This window comes from Hemitrygon akajei, chromosome 6 (genome assembly GCF_048418815.1).
Source record: "Hemitrygon akajei chromosome 6, sHemAka1.3, whole genome shotgun sequence".
NCBI classification, from domain to species: Eukaryota; Metazoa; Chordata; class Chondrichthyes; order Myliobatiformes; family Dasyatidae; genus Hemitrygon; species Hemitrygon akajei.
The window spans coordinates 187,844,224-187,862,872 of NC_133129.1; the positions used below are offsets into that span (position 1 = coordinate 187,844,224).

An 18,649-nucleotide genomic window follows, 5' to 3' on the forward strand; every position below is an offset into this window, starting at 1 on the left:
CATAGCCTCAAGATTCAAGGGAGTAGATTCTGGATGATGAGGAGGAATTGCTTTTCCCAGAGTGGTAAATCTGTGAAATTCTCTGCCCAATGAAGCAGTAGGGGTAATTCAGTAAATAGATTTTAAGACAAGGTTGGATAGATTTTTGCAAAGTCAGGGAATTAAGGGTTATGGGGAAATGGCAGGTAGGTGAGTCCATGACCAAATCAGCCACGATCTTATTGAATGGCGGAGCAAGCTTGAAAGGCCAGATGACCCACTCCTGCATTTATTTCTTATATTCTTAATCTGCCTAGTCCCATTGGCCTGCACCCAGACCATAGCCCTTCATACACCTCCCATCCATGTACCTATCCTAATTTCTCTTAAACGTTAATTGAATCCACATCACCACTTCCACTGGCAGCTTGTTCCACACCCTCACCACCCTCTGAGTGATGAAGTTCCCCCTCATGTTCCTTTAAACATTTCACCTTTTACCCTTAACCCATGACCCAACTCCAATTTTAGTTTCACCCAACCTCAGTGGAAAAAGCCTGCTTGCAATAACCCGATAATATAACCCTACACTCCTCAATTTTATATGCAGCGGATCCAGTTAATTGGGACACATCAGGACCAGCACATTTTGGCCAATTAAGCAGCTGCATGAATTAGCCAAAATTTCATGGAAATAGTTAAAAAGATGTAAAATAAACAAACTACTGTTTAACAAAGTAACAAATTATACATTTAAGTAAAATACAGAATCAATTAGAACACTACCAATACCACAAATGTACTTAAAACTATTAGTTCCTAATAGTTATTGATGGAGGAATTCATTAGTGTACACTGATGAGCTGTTTTGATTAATTGTAAATGAACAAAATCAGTGCAGACACATCGTACAAAGTGGATTGCCTTCAAACAATGCTTTTGACGATTGCATCCTCCAAATCTTCATTTTCATTGTAACATTCAAGATGATTGCTGATGCCTTCAAATTCTTTGTAGTTCCTATCTTGTTGAAGTAGTGTAATTGTTTCATTTTCACTTCAGTCCATTTCTGGCATCTCCAAGCCTGAATACTTGAAACTGCACAGTGAGAAAAATGGTTCCAGATTGTCTTACTGTTCATCATTCATCCACTATCAGTGACAAAAATCAATGCTTTTTGAATATAAACATGCCAGAGACGCTATTTAAAAACTGTTTGCTCTAAGCATGGTGCAGTGCTCAATGGCCACACAATGTACTTGCGACTGTTGAGAGTTGGAAAATGTTCAGCAACATTTCCCTGTCCCAGTTAAGCATTGTGTGCTCCAAATAAAAGAACAGAATCCTATTTTCTCGATATGTTTTTGTTCCTTAAGAGTTTTTGTTTGCAAGGAGCACCATTGATAAAGGCAATTTGTGCACAGCTCTAATAGAAACCATCAAATATTCTCATTTCAGCCTACTACAGCTGAGAACCCACAACTGCATCTAAGGTTTGTATAGCTAGTAGCAATGTTTTAGTGCGATTAAATAATCTATCACTAATCAATAATGACAGAAATAGATTGGACCCTGGCCACGAAACACTCCTCATACATTAACCCTTTCAGTCTTGAGATCATTCTTATGAGCCTTTCCAACGCTAGCACACTCTTTCTTAGATAAGGGTCCCAAAACTGCTCATGTTTTTCCAAATACGTTATAATTCCCCAACGTGACGTCCTTGCTTTTATATTCTGTTCCTCTGAAAATGAATGAGAATATTACATTTGCTTCCTTATTGCCAACTCAACCTTCAGATTAACCCTTAGGTAATCCTGCGTAAGAATTCCCAAATCCCTTTGCACCTCTTTTTAAATTCTCTGCCCATTGAGAAAACGTTACTCTGGTCATCTCTTTACCAAGTGATCTACACTTTAGGACCTGTTTTGGATGACTATAAATAATAGTTGCAATACCTGGAACTTGTTTATTGTCAGTTAAGAAATAAAATTATTTGAAAAGAAAACACTTCTATGAAAAATTATGACAGACTAACATGTGAAGGAATCTTGGACTTTGATTGCACTGGACCCTACTGACCTCATGGTGGATAATAGAAAGACAGAAACCCTACAGCACAATACAGTCCCTTCGCCCAGAAAGCTGTGCCGAACATGTCCTTATGTTAGAAATTAATCCTTAGGTTCCGGTGACGTCATCGTCGAGAATGGCAGCTTAAGTCACTAGCTCCTCCGTAAAAACGCATATTAAGCCCCATTAACCCATCAAATATAGTATTTTTCGAATAGGTTTTCAACTCCTAATATCAATTACTTGCTGGCAAACCTAGTCTCTGGTAAACAAAATTGAAGATCTGAGCTAGGGTGCTGAATCAGAAGGACATCAGGACCACTTGTGCCTTTTATTTCATGGAATCTTGGTTAACCCCTTCCAATCCAGATGTAATGATTCAGAATAACGGGTTCACAATACACCACCAAGATAGGACTGCTGAGTCTTTTAAAGCCAAGGGTGGCGAAGTATGCTTCATGATCAACAGCTCATGGTGTACAAACATGGCAGTGCTGTGCCGGGTCCTGTTCACGAGACCTGGAACACCTCGCGATCAAGTGCCATCCATTTATATGCTGCAGGAGATTTCAGTGATTGTACATCCCACCTCAGGCCAATGTCAAACAGGCTCTAGATGAACTGTGCGATGTGATCAACAGGCATGAGACAGTACATGATGTCTTCCCCGTCATTCTGCGGAATTTTAAACAGGCTAGCTTGAAAATGACTCTAAATAATTACCAACAAATCACTTGTAGTAACAGAGGAACCAGCATGCTGGACCACTGTTATACCAACATCCAAAATGTTTACCGTGCTATCACGCCCAGTTTGGAAAGTCTGATCACCTGGCTGTACTTCTACTCCCTGAGAAAAGTCAGAGACCGAAGACTGCAACAGCAGTAGTGGGGACCAAGGGAGGAGCAGGAGCGCTTACAGGACTGCTTTGAATTGGTGGACTGGACTGTACTTAGTGATTCATCTATGTCACAGCTTACACCGATTTCATTAAAACCTGTGTGGATAAGTGTGTGCCTACGAGACACTGCCTGGCCTGCTAAGTTCCTCCAGCATTTTGTATATGTTGCTTGGATTTCCAGTATCTGCAGATTTTCTCCTACGAGAACTTACTGTACATAACCAGATCAAAAGCCATTGATGACCCAGGAGGTTCATCAGAATGCTAGATCTGTGGCATTCAACAATGGTGACCCAGGTCTGTACAAGAAAACAGGGTATGATTTGCAGAGGGCTATTTCAAGAGCTAAGGAATATTTCCGATTGAGGTTGGAGGCAACTTCAGATGCACGTCAACTCTGGCAGGGTTTGCACGCCATTACTTCCTACAAAGCAAAACCCAACATCATGAATGACAGTGATGCTTCATTCCAGATGAGCTCTACACCTTTTATGCTTACTTTGAAAAGGAGAATAAAACTACAGCTACGAGGATTCCTGCAACACCTGGTGACCCTGTGATCTCCAAGCAGTCTTTCAGGAAATTGAACCCTTGCAAGGTGGGAGGTTCTGATAGAGCACCTGCTCGGGTTTTGAAAACCTGTCCCAACCACTGGTGGGGGTGTTCAAAGACATTTTCAATTTCTTATTGCTACAGTTGGAAGTTCCCACCTGCTTCAAAAAGTCAACAATTATACCAGAGCTTAAGAAGCTATTGGCTGATTGGTCAGAGTCAGAGTGATGATCTTGAGGCTTTAGTTCTTCGAGGCTTTAGTCAGGGAAAGCAAAGGAAAGAAAAGTTCAAGGTTAAGTTTTTTTAAAATTCTTTATGTCTGCTCAGCTAGGACAGTCAAGCTGCCAGGCAGGATAGTTGAATGCTCCTCTTGCGGGATGTGGAAGGCTTTTTAGAGCATCTCATGGTTGAGCCCACCAGGGAATCAGCTATTCTTGATTGGGTGTTGTGTAATGAACTTGAATTGCTTACAGACCTAAAGGCAAAAGAACCCTCAGGGGCAAGTGATCATAATATAATAGCATTCACCCTAAATTTGAGAAGGAGAAGCTGAAGTCAGATGTATCAGTATTACAGTGGAATAAAGGGAATTACAGAGAGGAGTTGACCAGAACTGATTGGAAAAGAACACTGGCAGGGATGACGGCACAGCAGTAATGGCTGAAATTTTTAGAAGTAATTCGGAAGGCATAGGATATATACAGTACATTCCAAAGGGGGAATACTCTAAAGGAAAGGTGACACACCTGTAGCTAACAAGAGAAGTCAAAGCCAACATAAGAGCTAAAGAGAGGTCATCTAATAGAGCAAAAATTAGAGGAAAGGTAGAGGATTGGGAAGTTTTGAAAAACCAACAGAAGGTAACTTAAAAAATCATTAAGAAGGTAAATATTGAATATAAAAGTAAGCAAGCCAATAATATTAAAGAGGATACTGAAAGTTTCTTCAGATACATAAAGTGTAAAAGAGAGACAAGAGTGATTATTGGACCACTGGAAAATGAAGCTGGAGGAGTAGTAATGGGGACAAAGAAATGACGGATGAACTAATTAAGTATTTTGCATCAGTTTTCACTGTGGAAGACACTAGCAGTTTGATGGAAGTTCAAGGTGTCAGGATCATGAGGTGTGCAAAGTTATCATCATTAGAGAGAAGGTTCTTAGGAAAGTGAAAGATCTGAAGGTAGATAAGTCACCAGGACCAGATGGTGTACACCCCAGGGTTCTGGAAGAGGTGGCTGAAGAGATTGTGGAGGCATTTGTAGTGAACTTTCAGGAACCACTAGATTTTGGAATGGTTCCGGAAGAAGGGAAAATTGCAAATGTCACTCCACTCTTAAGAAGGGAGAGAGGCAGAAAAAACTATAGGCCTGATAGTCTGACCTTAGTGGTTGGGAAGGTGTTGGAATTGACTATTAAGGATGAGGTCTCAGGGTATTTGGAGGCATGTGATAAAATAGGCCTTAGTCAGCATGGTTCCCTCAAGGGAAAATCTTGTCTGACAAATCTATTGGAGTTCTTTGAAGAAATAACAAACAAGATTGACAAAGGAGAATCAGTTGATGTTGTGCTCTTGGATTTTCAAAAGGCCTTTGACAAGGTGCCACACAAGAGGCTGCTCATGAAGGAGGTGGCTTTGGAGATTGTGGAGGCATTGGAAATAATCTTCCAGGAATCAGTAGACTCGGGCACGGTTCCGGAGGACTGGAAGGTCGCAAATGTAGTTCTGTTGTTTAAGAAAGGGGGGAGGCAGCAAAAAGAAAATTACAGACCTATCAGTCTGACATCGGTGGTTGGAAAGTTATTGGAGTCGATCCTCAAGGATGAGATTATGAATTACCTTGAGGTGCATGACAAAATAGGCCCAAGCCAGCATGGTTTCATGAAGGGAAGATCCTGCCTCACCAACCTATTGGAATTTTTTGAGGTAATCTCAAATAAGATTGACATGGGAGAGGCTGTGGATGTTGTGTATTTGGATTTTCAAAAGGCCTTTGATAAGGTGCCGCATAAGAGGCTGCTTAATAAGATGAGGGCCTATGGAATTACAGGAAGGATATTGGAATGGGTGGAGCATTGGCTGATAGGCAGAAAGCAAAGACTCGGAATACAGGGATCCTATTCTGGTTGGTTGCCGGTCACTAGTGGTGTTGGGGCCTCTTCTTTTTACACCGTATATCGATGATTTAGATTATGGATTTTGTGTTTTGTGGCTAAGTTTGCAGATGACACCAAGATTGGTGGAAGAGCAGAAAGTGTTGAAGAAACGGAAAGGATGTAGAGAGACTTGGTCAGTTTAGGAGAGTGGGCAAAGAAATGGCAGATGAGATACAAGGTTGAGAAATGTACGGTTGTACATTTTGGAAGAAGAAACAGTCGGGCAGATTATTATTTAGATGGGGAGAAAATTCAAAAATTGGAAGTGCAAAGGGACTTGGGGGTCCTAGTGCAGGATACCCTAAAGGTTAACCACCAGGTTGGATTGACAGTAAGGAAAGCAAATGCTATGTTGGCATTCATTTCAAGAGGAATAGTGTACAAGAGTAAGGAGGTGTTGATGAGGCTCTATGGGGCACTGGTGAGACCCCATTTGGAATACTGTGTGCAGTTTTGGGCCCCCTATCTTAGAAAGGATGTGCTGATGTTGGAGAGAGTTCAGAGAAGATTCACTTGGATGATTCCTGGAATGCAGGGACTAACATATGAGGAGCATTTATCGGCTCTTGGATTGTATTCATTAGAGTATAGAAGAATGAGAGGGGATCTCATAGAAACATTTTGAATGTTGAAAGGGTTGGACAGAGTAGATGTGGAAAGGCCATTTCCCTTGGTGGGTGAGTCCAGGACAAGAGGTCACAGTCTTAGAATTAGAGGGTACCTATTTAAAACAGAGATGAGGAGAAAGTTTTTTAGCCAGAGGGTCGTGGATTTATGGAATTCGTTGCCACATACAACTGTAGAGGCCCAATCATTGAAGGTTTTTAAGGAGGAGATTGACAGGTATCTGATTAGTCAGGGTATCAAGGGATATGGGAAAAAAGCCAGAAATTGGAACTAGATGGGAGAATAGTTTAGCTCATGGTGGAGTGGCGGAGCAGACTCAATGGGCCGAATGCTCCTTTGTCTTGTGATCTTCTGATCAACAAGCTATGAGCCCATGGTATTACAGGAAAAAGTCTAGCAGTGGCTGACTGGCAGGAGGCAAAGGGTGGAAAATAAGGGAGCCTTTTCTGGTTGGCTGTCAGTGACTAGTGGTCTTGGTGTAGGGGTCTGTGTTGGGACCGATTCTTTTCACATTATATGTCAATAGTTTGGATGATGGAATTGATGGCTTTGTTGAAAAGTTTGCAGATGATATAAGGTAGGTGGTGGGGTAGGTAGCTTTGAGGAAGTAGAGAGACTACAGAAGGACTTAGACAGATTAGGAAAATTGGCAAAGAAATGGCAGATGGAATATAGTGTTGGAAGGTTTATGGTCATGCACTTTGGTAGAAAAAATGAAAGAGTTGATTATAATATAAATGGAGAGAAAATACAAAAAATTGAGGCACAAAGGGATGGGAATCCTTGTGCAGGATTCACTACAGGTTCATTTGCAGGTTGAGTCTGTGGTGAGGAAAGCAAATGCAATGTTAGCATTTATTTCAAGAGAACTCAAGTATAAAAGCAAGAATGTAATGTTAAGACTTCATAAAGCACTGGCAAGGCCTCACTTGGAGTATTGTGAGTGTGTTTGGGCCCCTTATCTCAGAAAGGATGTGCAGAACTGGAGAGGGTTCAAAGGAGGTTCACAAAAATGATTCCAGGATAGAATGGCTTATGATATGAAGAGGATTTGATGGCTCTGGGCCTGTATTCACTAGAATTCATAAGAATGAGGGGTGACCTCATTGAATGGTGAAAGCCCTTGATGTAGTGGATGTGGAGAGGATGTTTCCAATGCTGGTAGAGTCTTGGACCAGAGGACACAGCCTCAGAATTGATGGGTGTCCTTTTAGAATGGAGATGAGGAGGAATTTCTTTAGCCAGAGAGTGATGAATCTGTGGAGTTCTTTACCACTGGCAGCTGTGGAGCCAAGTCTTTATGTATATTTAAGGCAGAGGTTGACAGATTTTTGATTGGTCAGGGCATGAAGGGAAACAAGGAGAAGACAGGGGATTGGGGCAGAGAGTAAAATTGGGTCAGCCATGATGAAATGGCGGAGCAGGTTTAATGGGCCAAATTTCCTAATTCTGCTCCAATATTTCATAGTCTTATGGTCTAAGAGCATTGTGAGCTGCCTTAACAACGATTGTCCAGTAGTGCTCTCATCTACAGTGATGGAGTGCTATGAGAGGTTGGTCATGTCTAGAATTAACTCCTGCCTCAGCAAGGACCTGGACCAACTGCAATTTGCCTATCGCCACAATAGGTCTAAGGCGAACATGCAACCTTAGATCACCTGGACAATACAAATACCTATGTAAGGGTGCTGTTTATTGACTACAGCTCAGCGTTTAACACCATCATTCCTACATAAGACCGTAAGACATAGGAGCAGAATTAGGCCATTTGGACTATCGAGTCTGCTCTGGCATTCAATCTTGGCTGATCTTTTACCCCTCCTCAGCTTCTATCTCCTGCCTTTTCCCTGTAACCTTTAATGTCATGGCCAATCAAGAACCTATCAACCTCTGCCTTAAATACACCCAATGGCCTGGCCTCCACAGCTGCTTGGGGTAACAAATTCCACTAATTCACCACCATCTGGCTAAAGAGGGCTGGGCCCTCTTGTCCTAGACTCCTCCACCATTAAAACCTGCTCATTCCAAATTCCATCAAGTACAGGCCAGGAGCTATCAAACATTCCTCATATTTCTTCAGCACTTTGATTAGGGCACGACTGCGCAAGCGTGTGGATGTCAGCCAATGAGAACAGCAAGAAGAGTTTAAAAGGAGACGGTTATTTCTTCAGCGGTTTGATCGGGGTACAACTGCACAAGTGCATGAATGTCAGCCAGTTAGATCAGTGAGAAGAGTTTAAAAGACAGCTTTATAGAGCGGGCATCAGGGGAGCAGGCAACAGAGCAGAGGGAGACAGAGTAGGAAGGCTTTGATGCAACGGGGCTTAGGCAAGGTAGGTTGCCTGTGCAGAATCCAGACAGGAAGCATGTGTGTGAGGCCGTTGTTCTGTGTTCAGTGTCAGATGTGAGAAGTCTGGGAAACTCCCAGCCTCCTGGATGGCCACATCTGTACAGGGTGCGTCAAGCTGAAGCTCCTTAGGGACCGCATTAGGGAACTGGAGATGCAGCTCGATGACCTTTGCCTGGTCAGGGAGAGTGAGGAGGTGATAGAGAGGAGCTATAGGCAGGTAGTCACATTGGGGTGTCAGGAGACAGGTAAGTGGGTAACAGTCAGGAGAGGGGAGGGCAAGTGTCAGATACTAGAGAGTACCCCAGTGGCTGTCCCCCTTAACAATAAGTACTCCTGTTTGAGCACTGTTGTGGGGGACAGCCTACCTGGGGGAAGTGGTAGTGGCCGTGCCTCTGGCACAGAGTCTGGCCCTGTGGCTCAGAAGGGTAGGGAAAGGAAGAGGATGGCAGCAGTGATAGGGGACTCTATAGTTAGGGGGTCAGACAGGCGAGTCTGTGGGTGCAGGAAAGAAACACGGGTGGTTATTTGCCTCTCAGCTGCCAGGGCCTGGGATATTTCTGATCATGTCCATGAAAAGCGGACTACAGGGAGTTAGGAAGGAAGTTGAGAAGCAGGACAACAAAGGTAGAAATTTCAGGATTACTGCCTGTGCCACATAACAGTGAGTATAGTTATAGAGTGAAGTGGAGGATAAATGCATGGCTGAAGGATTGGAGCAGAGGGCAGGGGTTCAGATTTCTGGATCATTGGGACATCTTTTGGGGCAGGAATGACCTGTGCAAAAATGATGGGATGTACCTGAATCCCAGGGGGACCAATATCCTGGCGGGGAGGTTTGCAAAGGCTACTGGGGAGAGTTTAATCTAGAATTGCTGGAGGGTGGGAACTGAACTGAAGTGATGGAGGAAGAGGCGGTTGGCTCACAAATAGAGAAAGCTTGGAGACAATGTGAGAGGAAGGATAGGCAGGTGATAGAGAAGGGATGTGCTTAGACCGATGGTTTGAGATGTGTCCATTTTAATGTAAGGAGTATTATGAACAAAGCGGATGAGCTTAGAGAGTGGATCAGTACTTGGAGCTATGATATTGTGGCCATTACAGAAACCTGGATGGCTCAGGGGCAGGAATGGTTACTTCAAGTGCTAGACTTTAGATGCTTCAGAAAGGACAGGGAGGGAGGCAAATGAGATGGGGGCATGGCACTGTTGATCAGAGATAGTGTCACAGCTGCAGAAAGGGTGGAAGTTATGTAGGGATTGTCTACGGTGTCTCTCTGGGTGGAAGTTAGGAGCAGGAAGGGGTCAATAACTCTACTGGGTGTTTTTTATAGACCACCCAATAGTAACAGGGACATTGTGGAGCAGATAGGGAGACAGATTCTGGAAAGATTTAATAATGGTTGTTGTGGTGGGAAATTTTAATTTCCCAAATATTGATTGGCATCTCCCTAGAGAAATGGGTTTAAATGGGGAGGAGTTTGTTAGGAGTGTTCAGGAAGGTTTCTTGACACAATATGTAGATAAGCCCACAAGAGGATCTGGCATTGGGAAATGAACCTGGGCAGGTGTCAGATCTCTCAGTGGGAGAGCATTTTGGAGATAGTAATCACTATTCTATCTCTTTGGTGAGTGTGTTGGATGGGCTGCTGGTGACGGTGGTGGAGGCGGATACATAGAACATAGAATAGTATAGCACAGTACAGCCCCTTTGGCCCATAATGTTGTGCCGACCTTTAAACCCTGACTCCCATATATCCCCCCACCTTAAATTCCTCCAAATAGCTGTCTAGTAGTCTCTTAAATTTCACTAGTGTATCTGCCTCCACCACTGAATCAGGCAGTGCATTCCACGCACCAACCACTCTCTGAGTAAAAAAACACTCCTCTAATATCCCCCTTGAACTTCTCACCCCTCACCTTAATGCCATGTCCTCTGGTATTGAGCAGTGGTGGCCTGGGGAAGAGGCGCTGGCTGTCCACTATCCATTCCTCTTAATATTTTGTATACCTCTATCATGTCTCCTCTCATCCTGCTTCTCTCCAAAGAGTAAAGCCCAAGCTCCCTCAGTCTCTGATCATAATGCATACTCTCTTAACCAGGCAACATCCTGGTAAATCTCCTCTGTACCCTTTCCAATGCTTCCACATCCTTCCTATAGTGAGGCGACCAGAACTGGACACAGTACTCCAAGTGTGGCCTAACCAGAGTTTTATTACCTCATTTATTGCATCATTACCTCAGGACTCTTAAACTCTATCCCTTGACTTATGAAAGCTAGCACCCCATAAGCTTTCTTAACTACCCTATCTACCTGTGAGGCAACTTTCAGGGATCTGTGGACATGTACTCCCAGATCCCTCTTGATAAGGTGGAATCTTATCACAAAGCCGTGCTGACTGTCCCTGATCAGACCATGATTCTCTAAATGCCCATAGATCCTATCTCTCAGAATCTTTTCCAACAGCTTTCCCACCACAGACGTAAGGCTCACTGGTCTATAATTACCCGGAATATCCCTACTACCTTTTTTGAACAAGAGGACAACATTCGCCTCCCTCCAATCCTCCGGTACCATTCCTGTGGACAACAAGGACATAAAGATCCTAGCCAGAGGCTCAGCAATCTCTTCCCTCGCCTCGTGGAGCAGCCTGGGGAATATTCCATCAGGCCCCAGGGACTTATCCGTCCGAATGTATTTTAACAACTCCAACACCTCCTCTCCTTTAATATCAACATGCTCCAGAACATCAACCTCACTCAGATTGTCCTCACTGTCATCAAGTTCCCTCTCATTGGTGAATACCAAAGAGAAGTATTCATTGAGGACCTCGCTCACTTCCACAGCCTCCAGGTACATCTTCCCACTTTTATCTCTAATCGGTCTTACCTTCACTCCTGTCATCCTTTTGTTCTTCACATAATTGAAGAATGCCTTGGGGTTTTCCTTTACCCTACTCACCAAGGCCTTCTCATGCTCCCTTCTTGCTCTCCTCAGCCCCTTCTTAAGTTTCTTTCTTACTACCCTACGTTCCTCAATAGACCCATCTGATCCTTGCTTCCTAAACCTCATGTATGCTGTCTTCTTCCACCTGACCAGATTTTCCACCTCACTTGTTACCCATGGTTCCTTCACCCTACCATTCTTTATCTTCCTCACCGGGACAAATTTATCCCTAACATCCTGCAAGAGATCCCTAAACATCGACCACATGTCCATTGTACATTTCCCAGCAAAAACATCATCCCAATTCACACCCACAAGTTCTAGCCTGATAGCCTCATAATTTTCCCTTCCCCCAATTAAAAATTTTCCTGTCCTCTCAGAATTCTATCCTTTTCCATGATAATGCTAAAGGTCAGGGAGCAGTGATCAATGTCCCCCAGATGCTCACCCACTGACAGATCTGTGACCTGACCCGGTTCATTACCTAATACTAGATCTAGTATGGCATTCCCCCTAGTCAGCCTGTCAACATACTGTGACAGGAATCTGTCCTGGACACACTTAACAAACTCTGCCCCATCTAAACCATTGGAACTAATCAGGTGCCAATCAACATTAGGGAAGTTAAGGTCACCCATGATAACAACCCTGTTATTTTTGCACCTTTCCAAAATCTGCCTACCAATCTGCTCCTCGGTATCTCTGCTGCCACCAGGGGGTCTATAGAATACCCCCAGTAGAGTAATTGCTCCCTTCCTGTTCCTGACTTCCATCCATACTGACTCAAAAGAGGATCCTGCTACATTACCCACCCTTTCTGTAGCTGTAATAGTATCCCTGACCAATAATGCCACCCCTCCTCCCCTTTTTCCCCCCTCTCTATCCCTTTTATAGCACTGAAATCCAGGAATATTGAGAATCCATTCCTGCCCTGGTGCCAGCCAAGTCTCTGTAATGGCCACTACATCATAATTCTATGTATGTATCCAAGCTCTCAGTTCATCACCTTTGTTCCTGATGCTTCTTGCATTGAAGTACACACACTTCAGCCCTTCTACCTTACTACCTTTACACCCTGTATTCTGCTTCTCTTTCCTCAAAGCCTCTCTATATGTTAGATCTTGCTTTACTCCATGCACTATACTTGCAGTTCTCAGATGATCTTTATCCTCCTCCACCTCACTATCTGCTCGAACACTCTGGTTCCCCTCCCCCTGAAAATCTAGTTTAAACCCCCCCGGAGCAGCACGAGCAATCCTTCCCGCAAGGATATTAGTCCCCCTCCAGTTCAGGTGCAACCCATCCTGTCAGAACAGGTCCTACCTTCTCTGGAACAAGGTCCAATTGTCCAGAAACATGAAGCCCTCCCTCCTGCACCAACTCTTTAGCCATGCATTTAGCTGCATTACCTTCCTATTTCTAGCCTCACTAGCACGTGGCACGGGTAGCAATCCTGATACAATAGGGTCTTTGAAGAGACTCCTGGATAGGTATATGGAGCTTTGAAAAATAGAGGGCTATGGGTAACCCTAGATCATTTCTAAGGTAAGGACATATTCGGCACAGCTTTGTGGATTGAAAGGGCTGTATTGTGTTATCGGTTTTCTATGTTTCTACATGATAACCCTTTCATTCCTGGAATAATCTTTCTGAACCTCCTCTAAATCCTCTCCAATGCCAGCACACCCTTTATTAGATAAGGAGCCTAAAACTGTTCACAACACTCAAGGTGAGGCCTCACCAGTGCCTTATAAAGGCTCAGTATCACATCCCTGATCTTGTATTCTGGACCCCTTGAAATGAATGCCAACTTTGCATTTGGCTTCCTCACCACCGACTCAACTTGCAAGTTAACTTTTAGGGTATTCTGCACAAGGACTCCGAAGTCCCTTTGCATCTCAGATTTTTGGATTTTCTCCTGTTTAGAAAATAGTCTGCACATTAAGCTCTTTACCACAGTGTATGATGATATATTTTCCAACATGGTATTTCATTTGCCAATTTCTTGCCCATCCTCCAAATCTGTCTAAGTCCTTTTGCTGCCTACCAGTTTCCTCAACACTACTTGCCTCCCCCCACCATTTTTTGTATCATCTGCAAACTTGGCAACAAAGCCTTCTATTCCATCATCTAATCCATTGATGTACAGCATAAAAAGAAGCCGTCCCAACACAGAACACTACTAGTCACTGGCAGCCAAACAGAAAAGGATTCTTTTATTCCCACTTGCTGCCCCTTATAAATCAGCCACTGCTCCAAGCATGCTAGCACCTTTCTTGTAATACCATGGGTTCTTAACTTGGTAAGCAGCCTCATGTGTGGCACCTTGTCAAAGGACTTCTGAAAATCCAAATACACAAAATCCACTGCATCCCCTTTATCTATTCTATTTGTAATCTCCTCAAAGAATTCCAACAGGTTTATCAAGCATGATTTTCCCTTAAGGAAACCATGCTGACTTTGTCTTATCCTTTCCGGTGTCACTAAGAACATAGAAAATTCAAATCTACAGCACATTACAGGCCCTTCGGCCCACAATGTTGTGCTTACCATATAACCTACTCTAGAAACTGCTTAGAATTACCCTACTGCATAGCCCTCTATTTATCTAAGCTCCATGTACCTATCTAAGAGTCTGTTAAAAGACCCTATTGTATTTGACTCCAGCACTGTTGTCGGCAGTGCATTCAATGCACCCACCTCTCTCTGTGTGAAAAACTTACCCCTGACATCCCCTTGGTACCTATTTCCAAGCTCCTTAAAACTATGCCCCCTTGTGTTAGCCATTTGAGCCCTAGGAAAAAACCTCTGACTATCCTTAACCTCATCCTTAACAATTGTCTCCAACATCTTTCCCATCACTGAGGTCAGGCTAACAGGTCTATAAATTCCTTTCTGCTGCCACCCTCCTTTCTTAAAGAGTGGAATGACATTTGCAATTTTCCAGCCCTCCAGAAACATGCCAGAGTCTAATTATTCTTGAAAAATATCACTAATGCCTCCACAATCTCTACCACTACCTCTTTCAGAGCTCTAGGGTGTAGTTCATCTGGTCTGGGTGACTTTTGTACCTTCAGGTCTTTCAGCTTTTTGGCACCTTCTCCCTTGTCATAGTAGCTGCACTCAATTCCTTTCCCTCACTCTTTTCAACACCTGGCACACTGCTAGTGTCTTCCACAGTGAGTACTGATGCAAAATACTCATTTAGTTTATCTGCCATCTCCCTATCCCCTATTACTATTTCTCCAGCTTTATATTCTAGCAGTCCTATATGCACTCTCATCTCTCTCTTATATTTTATATACTTGAAAAAACGTTTGCTATCCACCTGGATATTGTTTGCTACCTTGCTTTCATATTTCAATCTATTCCCTTCTAATAATACTTTAAGTTGTTTTCTGTAGGCTTTTGAAGGCTTCCCAATTGTTTATCTTCCTGCTAATTGTTGCTTTATTTGTATGTTCTCTCTTTTGCTTTTACATTAGCTTTGACTTTGTTTGTCAGCCATGGTTCTACTATTTTACGATTTGAGTATTTCTTTATTTTTGGAATACATCTATCCTACACCACCTTCATTTTTCCCAGAAACTCAAACCTGATGAATCCTATAGTCCCGATCAAAAAGCTACAGAACGTGGGCCTCTGTACCTCCCTCTGCAAGTGGATCCTTGACTTCCTAATGGGAATTGGAAATAACATCTCCAGCTCACTGACAATCAACACTGGTGCACCTCAGGGGTGTGTGCTTCACCCACTGCTCTACTCTCTCTACACCCATGACTGTGTGGCTAGGCACAGCTCAAATACCATCTATAAATTTGCTGATGATACAACTATTGTTGGCAGAATCTCAGACGGTGACGAGAGAGTGAACCGGAGCTAGTTGAGTGGAGTCGCAGCAACGATCTTGCACTCAACATCAGTAAGACAAAAGAACTGATTGTGGACACCAGAAAGGGTAAGATGGGGGAACACACATCAGTACTCCTAGAGGGTTCAGAAGCGGAAGAGTGAGCAATTTCAAATTCCTGGGTGTTAATATCTCTGAGGATCTAACCTGGTCCCAACAGAAACAATGCAACTATCAAAAAGGCTTGACAGCAGCTATATTTCATTAGGATTTAGAGGAGATTTGCTATATCACCTAAAACACTCACAAATTTCTACCATGGAGAACATTCTAACTGGCTGCATCACTGTCTGGTATCAGAGGGGGCTACTATACAGGATCAAAGTAAGGTGCAGAGAGTTTAAAATTAGTCAGCTTCATCATGGGCACTGGCCTTTGTAGCATCTAAAACATCTTCAAGGGGCGATGCCTCAAAAAGGCGGCATCCATCATTAAGGACCCCCATCACCAGCACATGACCTTGTCCCATTGTTACTTTCAGGAAGGAAGTACAGAAGCCTGAAGGCACATACTCAGTGATTCCAGGACAGCTTCTTCCACTCTGCTATTTGATTTCTGGATGGACATTGAACCCATGAACACTACCTCACTACTTTTTTACTTCTGTATTTTACACTACTTAATTAATTTAACTACTGTATACATATACACTTACAGTAATTCACATTTTTTCCTGAATTATCATGTATTGCATTGTAGTGCTGCCCCAAAGTTATCAAATTTCATGACATATGCTGGTGATATTAAACCTGATTTTGATTCTGAAAATAACAGCTGTCCTAATTAACCAATGGCCCAATTAACCAGAATCCATTGTAACTCTATCTAATCTCCCCTCATTTTCCTATGTACTAGGGAATTAAGCCTGGCAATAATCTTTGTAAATTTTCTCTGCATGTACTTGTCATACTGTGGAAGTGAAAGAACTCGGAGAATGGGACAACGTCCATGTGGAAGGACCGGTGAGTATATTCAGGGGACTACTGCTCTTATTTTCCAGCTACTCACCATAAGCACACACCCAGCCTATCCCCACTTTTTTTGCCTTGCTGATAGCAAGATCCATGCAGAAGTTGCCGACAACAGGTCCAAGCAGGTTATTGCCATTCACCAATGCAGTAGCCTCAGTGAACTTCTCAACCGTGGGTTTCCCATCCTTTGCACAGATCCCAGTCTTCAGATCCTTCAGGTACATATCTGTGATATTGAAAGAATGACAATGAGATGCATATGGCTGGCTCTGACCTTAAACCTGACCCTTAGCCCAAACTGCCTGACTCCAATCACATGCATACAACAACACAGCACTGAACAGGCCTTTCAGCCACTATGTGTGAGACCGTCACAATGCAAACCTGAAGTAATCCAATCTGCCTACACATAATTTATATCCCCCAGTCCCTGCCTCTTCACTTGCCTATCTAATTGCCTCTTAGATGTTGCCATTGTGTCTGTACCTGGCAGCCAGTTCCAGGCACTCAGAACTCTGAGTGAAATCAAAACTTGCCTCACAAACTCCTTTAAACGTTTCCCCTCTCACTATAAACTTATGTCATCAAAGGAAAAGATTCTGACTGCCTATCCTACCTCTGCCTCTCATCATTTTATAAACTTCTACCTCATCTCACCTCAGCCTCCATCACTCCAGAGAAAACAAGCCAAGTTTGTCCAACCTCTCCTTATAGCTCATATTCTCCAATGTAGTAGCATCCCAGTGAAACTCTTCTGCACTCTCTCCAAAACCTCCACATCATCCTGTGACCAGAATGATACAAAGTACTCCAGTAGTAGCACAGCTGCAATATGACTTCCCAACCCTTATACTCAATGACCTGACTAATGCACGCAAGCATGCCATGTGCCTTCTGTACTACCCTATTCACTTGTGTTGGACTTTCAGGGAACTAAGGAATTTTACTCAACTATCACCCTGTACATTAAGGGTCCTGCCATATTATGCATACTTTTCTTTTGCATTTGACCTCCATAAGTGCATCACCTCAGACTTGGCTAGATTAAACTCCATCTGCCATTTCTTTGCCCAAAGTTTCTAACTTGCTTTTGTGTAAATAACATAAATACCATGGACCTCTATCTGTTTTGTTACCTGCAACCCTAAATCTATAACCCTGAAACAAGACACTAACTATGAAGCAGAGCTTAAACTTAACTGCTACCAGATTTATTGAAATTCCTCAATGTCAACAAGACTTCAGGAAAACTTGCATCACTCACACTCCTCTTTACATCAAGGCAGCAGTGGAAACTGCGAGCAGCTTCAAACTCCTGGGAATGCATATCTCTTACAAGATCACATTGTCCTTGAATACATTTTACACAGTCAGGAAAGCTCATCAACACCTCTACTTTCTGGAGGAGGCTGAAGAGATCTCAACCATACATGTCCATACTCATGTCCTTCTCCAGATGCATAGGAGAACATCCTAACATGCTGCATCACTGTGGCTCTACATCGGGTAGTCAAAACTGCCCAACACATTGCTGGTATTAGCCTACCTCACATCAAGGACATATATACAGAAAAGCACTGGAAAAGGGCCAGGAACATCATGAAGGTTCCACTCACCCTACTCCTGGACTGTTTGTCCCACTCCCATCAGGGAGGAGGCTATACAGCATCCATACCAGGACCACCAGACTCATAAGTTACTGTTCTCAAGCAGTAAGGCTGATCAACAACTCCACCCATTAACCCACCCCACCACATCCCCAATCACCAATTACGTTATCATTTCCTGTTAGTCACCTTATGTAGAGACACTCCTGTGCTTAGTGTCTATGAATGTAAGCTATATTATCTATTTATGTTTATCATATTTTTATTGTTGTGTTCTTTATCTTATTGTGTTTTTTTTGCGCTGCATTGGATCCGGTATAACAATTATGCTGTTCTCCTTTACACTAGTATACTGGAAATAACATTGAACAATCTTGAATTAACTGTAGCAACACACACAAAATGCTGGAGGAACTCAGCAGGCCAGGCAGCATCAATGGAGAAAAGTCTTGCCGAAGGGTTGCAGCCCGAAACATCAACTGTACTCTTTTCCATAGATGCTGCCTGGCCTGCTGAGTTCCTCCAGCTTTTTGTGTGCGTTGCTTGGATTTCCAGCATCTGCAGATTTTCTCTTGTTTG

At 43.2% G+C, this 18,649-nt stretch overlaps 1 protein-coding gene across 3 annotated transcripts in view; it reads right to left on the reverse strand.

The window, feature by feature from the left end:
* LOC140728782 (uncharacterized oxidoreductase YjmC-like) overlaps positions 1-18,649 on the reverse strand; it is a 100,851-nt gene that overhangs the window by 58,879 nt on the left and 23,323 nt on the right. For all 3 annotated transcript variants that reach the window (XM_073047737.1, XM_073047736.1, XM_073047738.1), the window contains exon 3: positions 16,501-16,689. In XM_073047737.1, the coding sequence (XP_072903838.1) occupies positions 16,501-16,689 (189 nt within the window). The remainder of the gene's footprint in view (positions 1-16,500; positions 16,690-18,649) is intronic.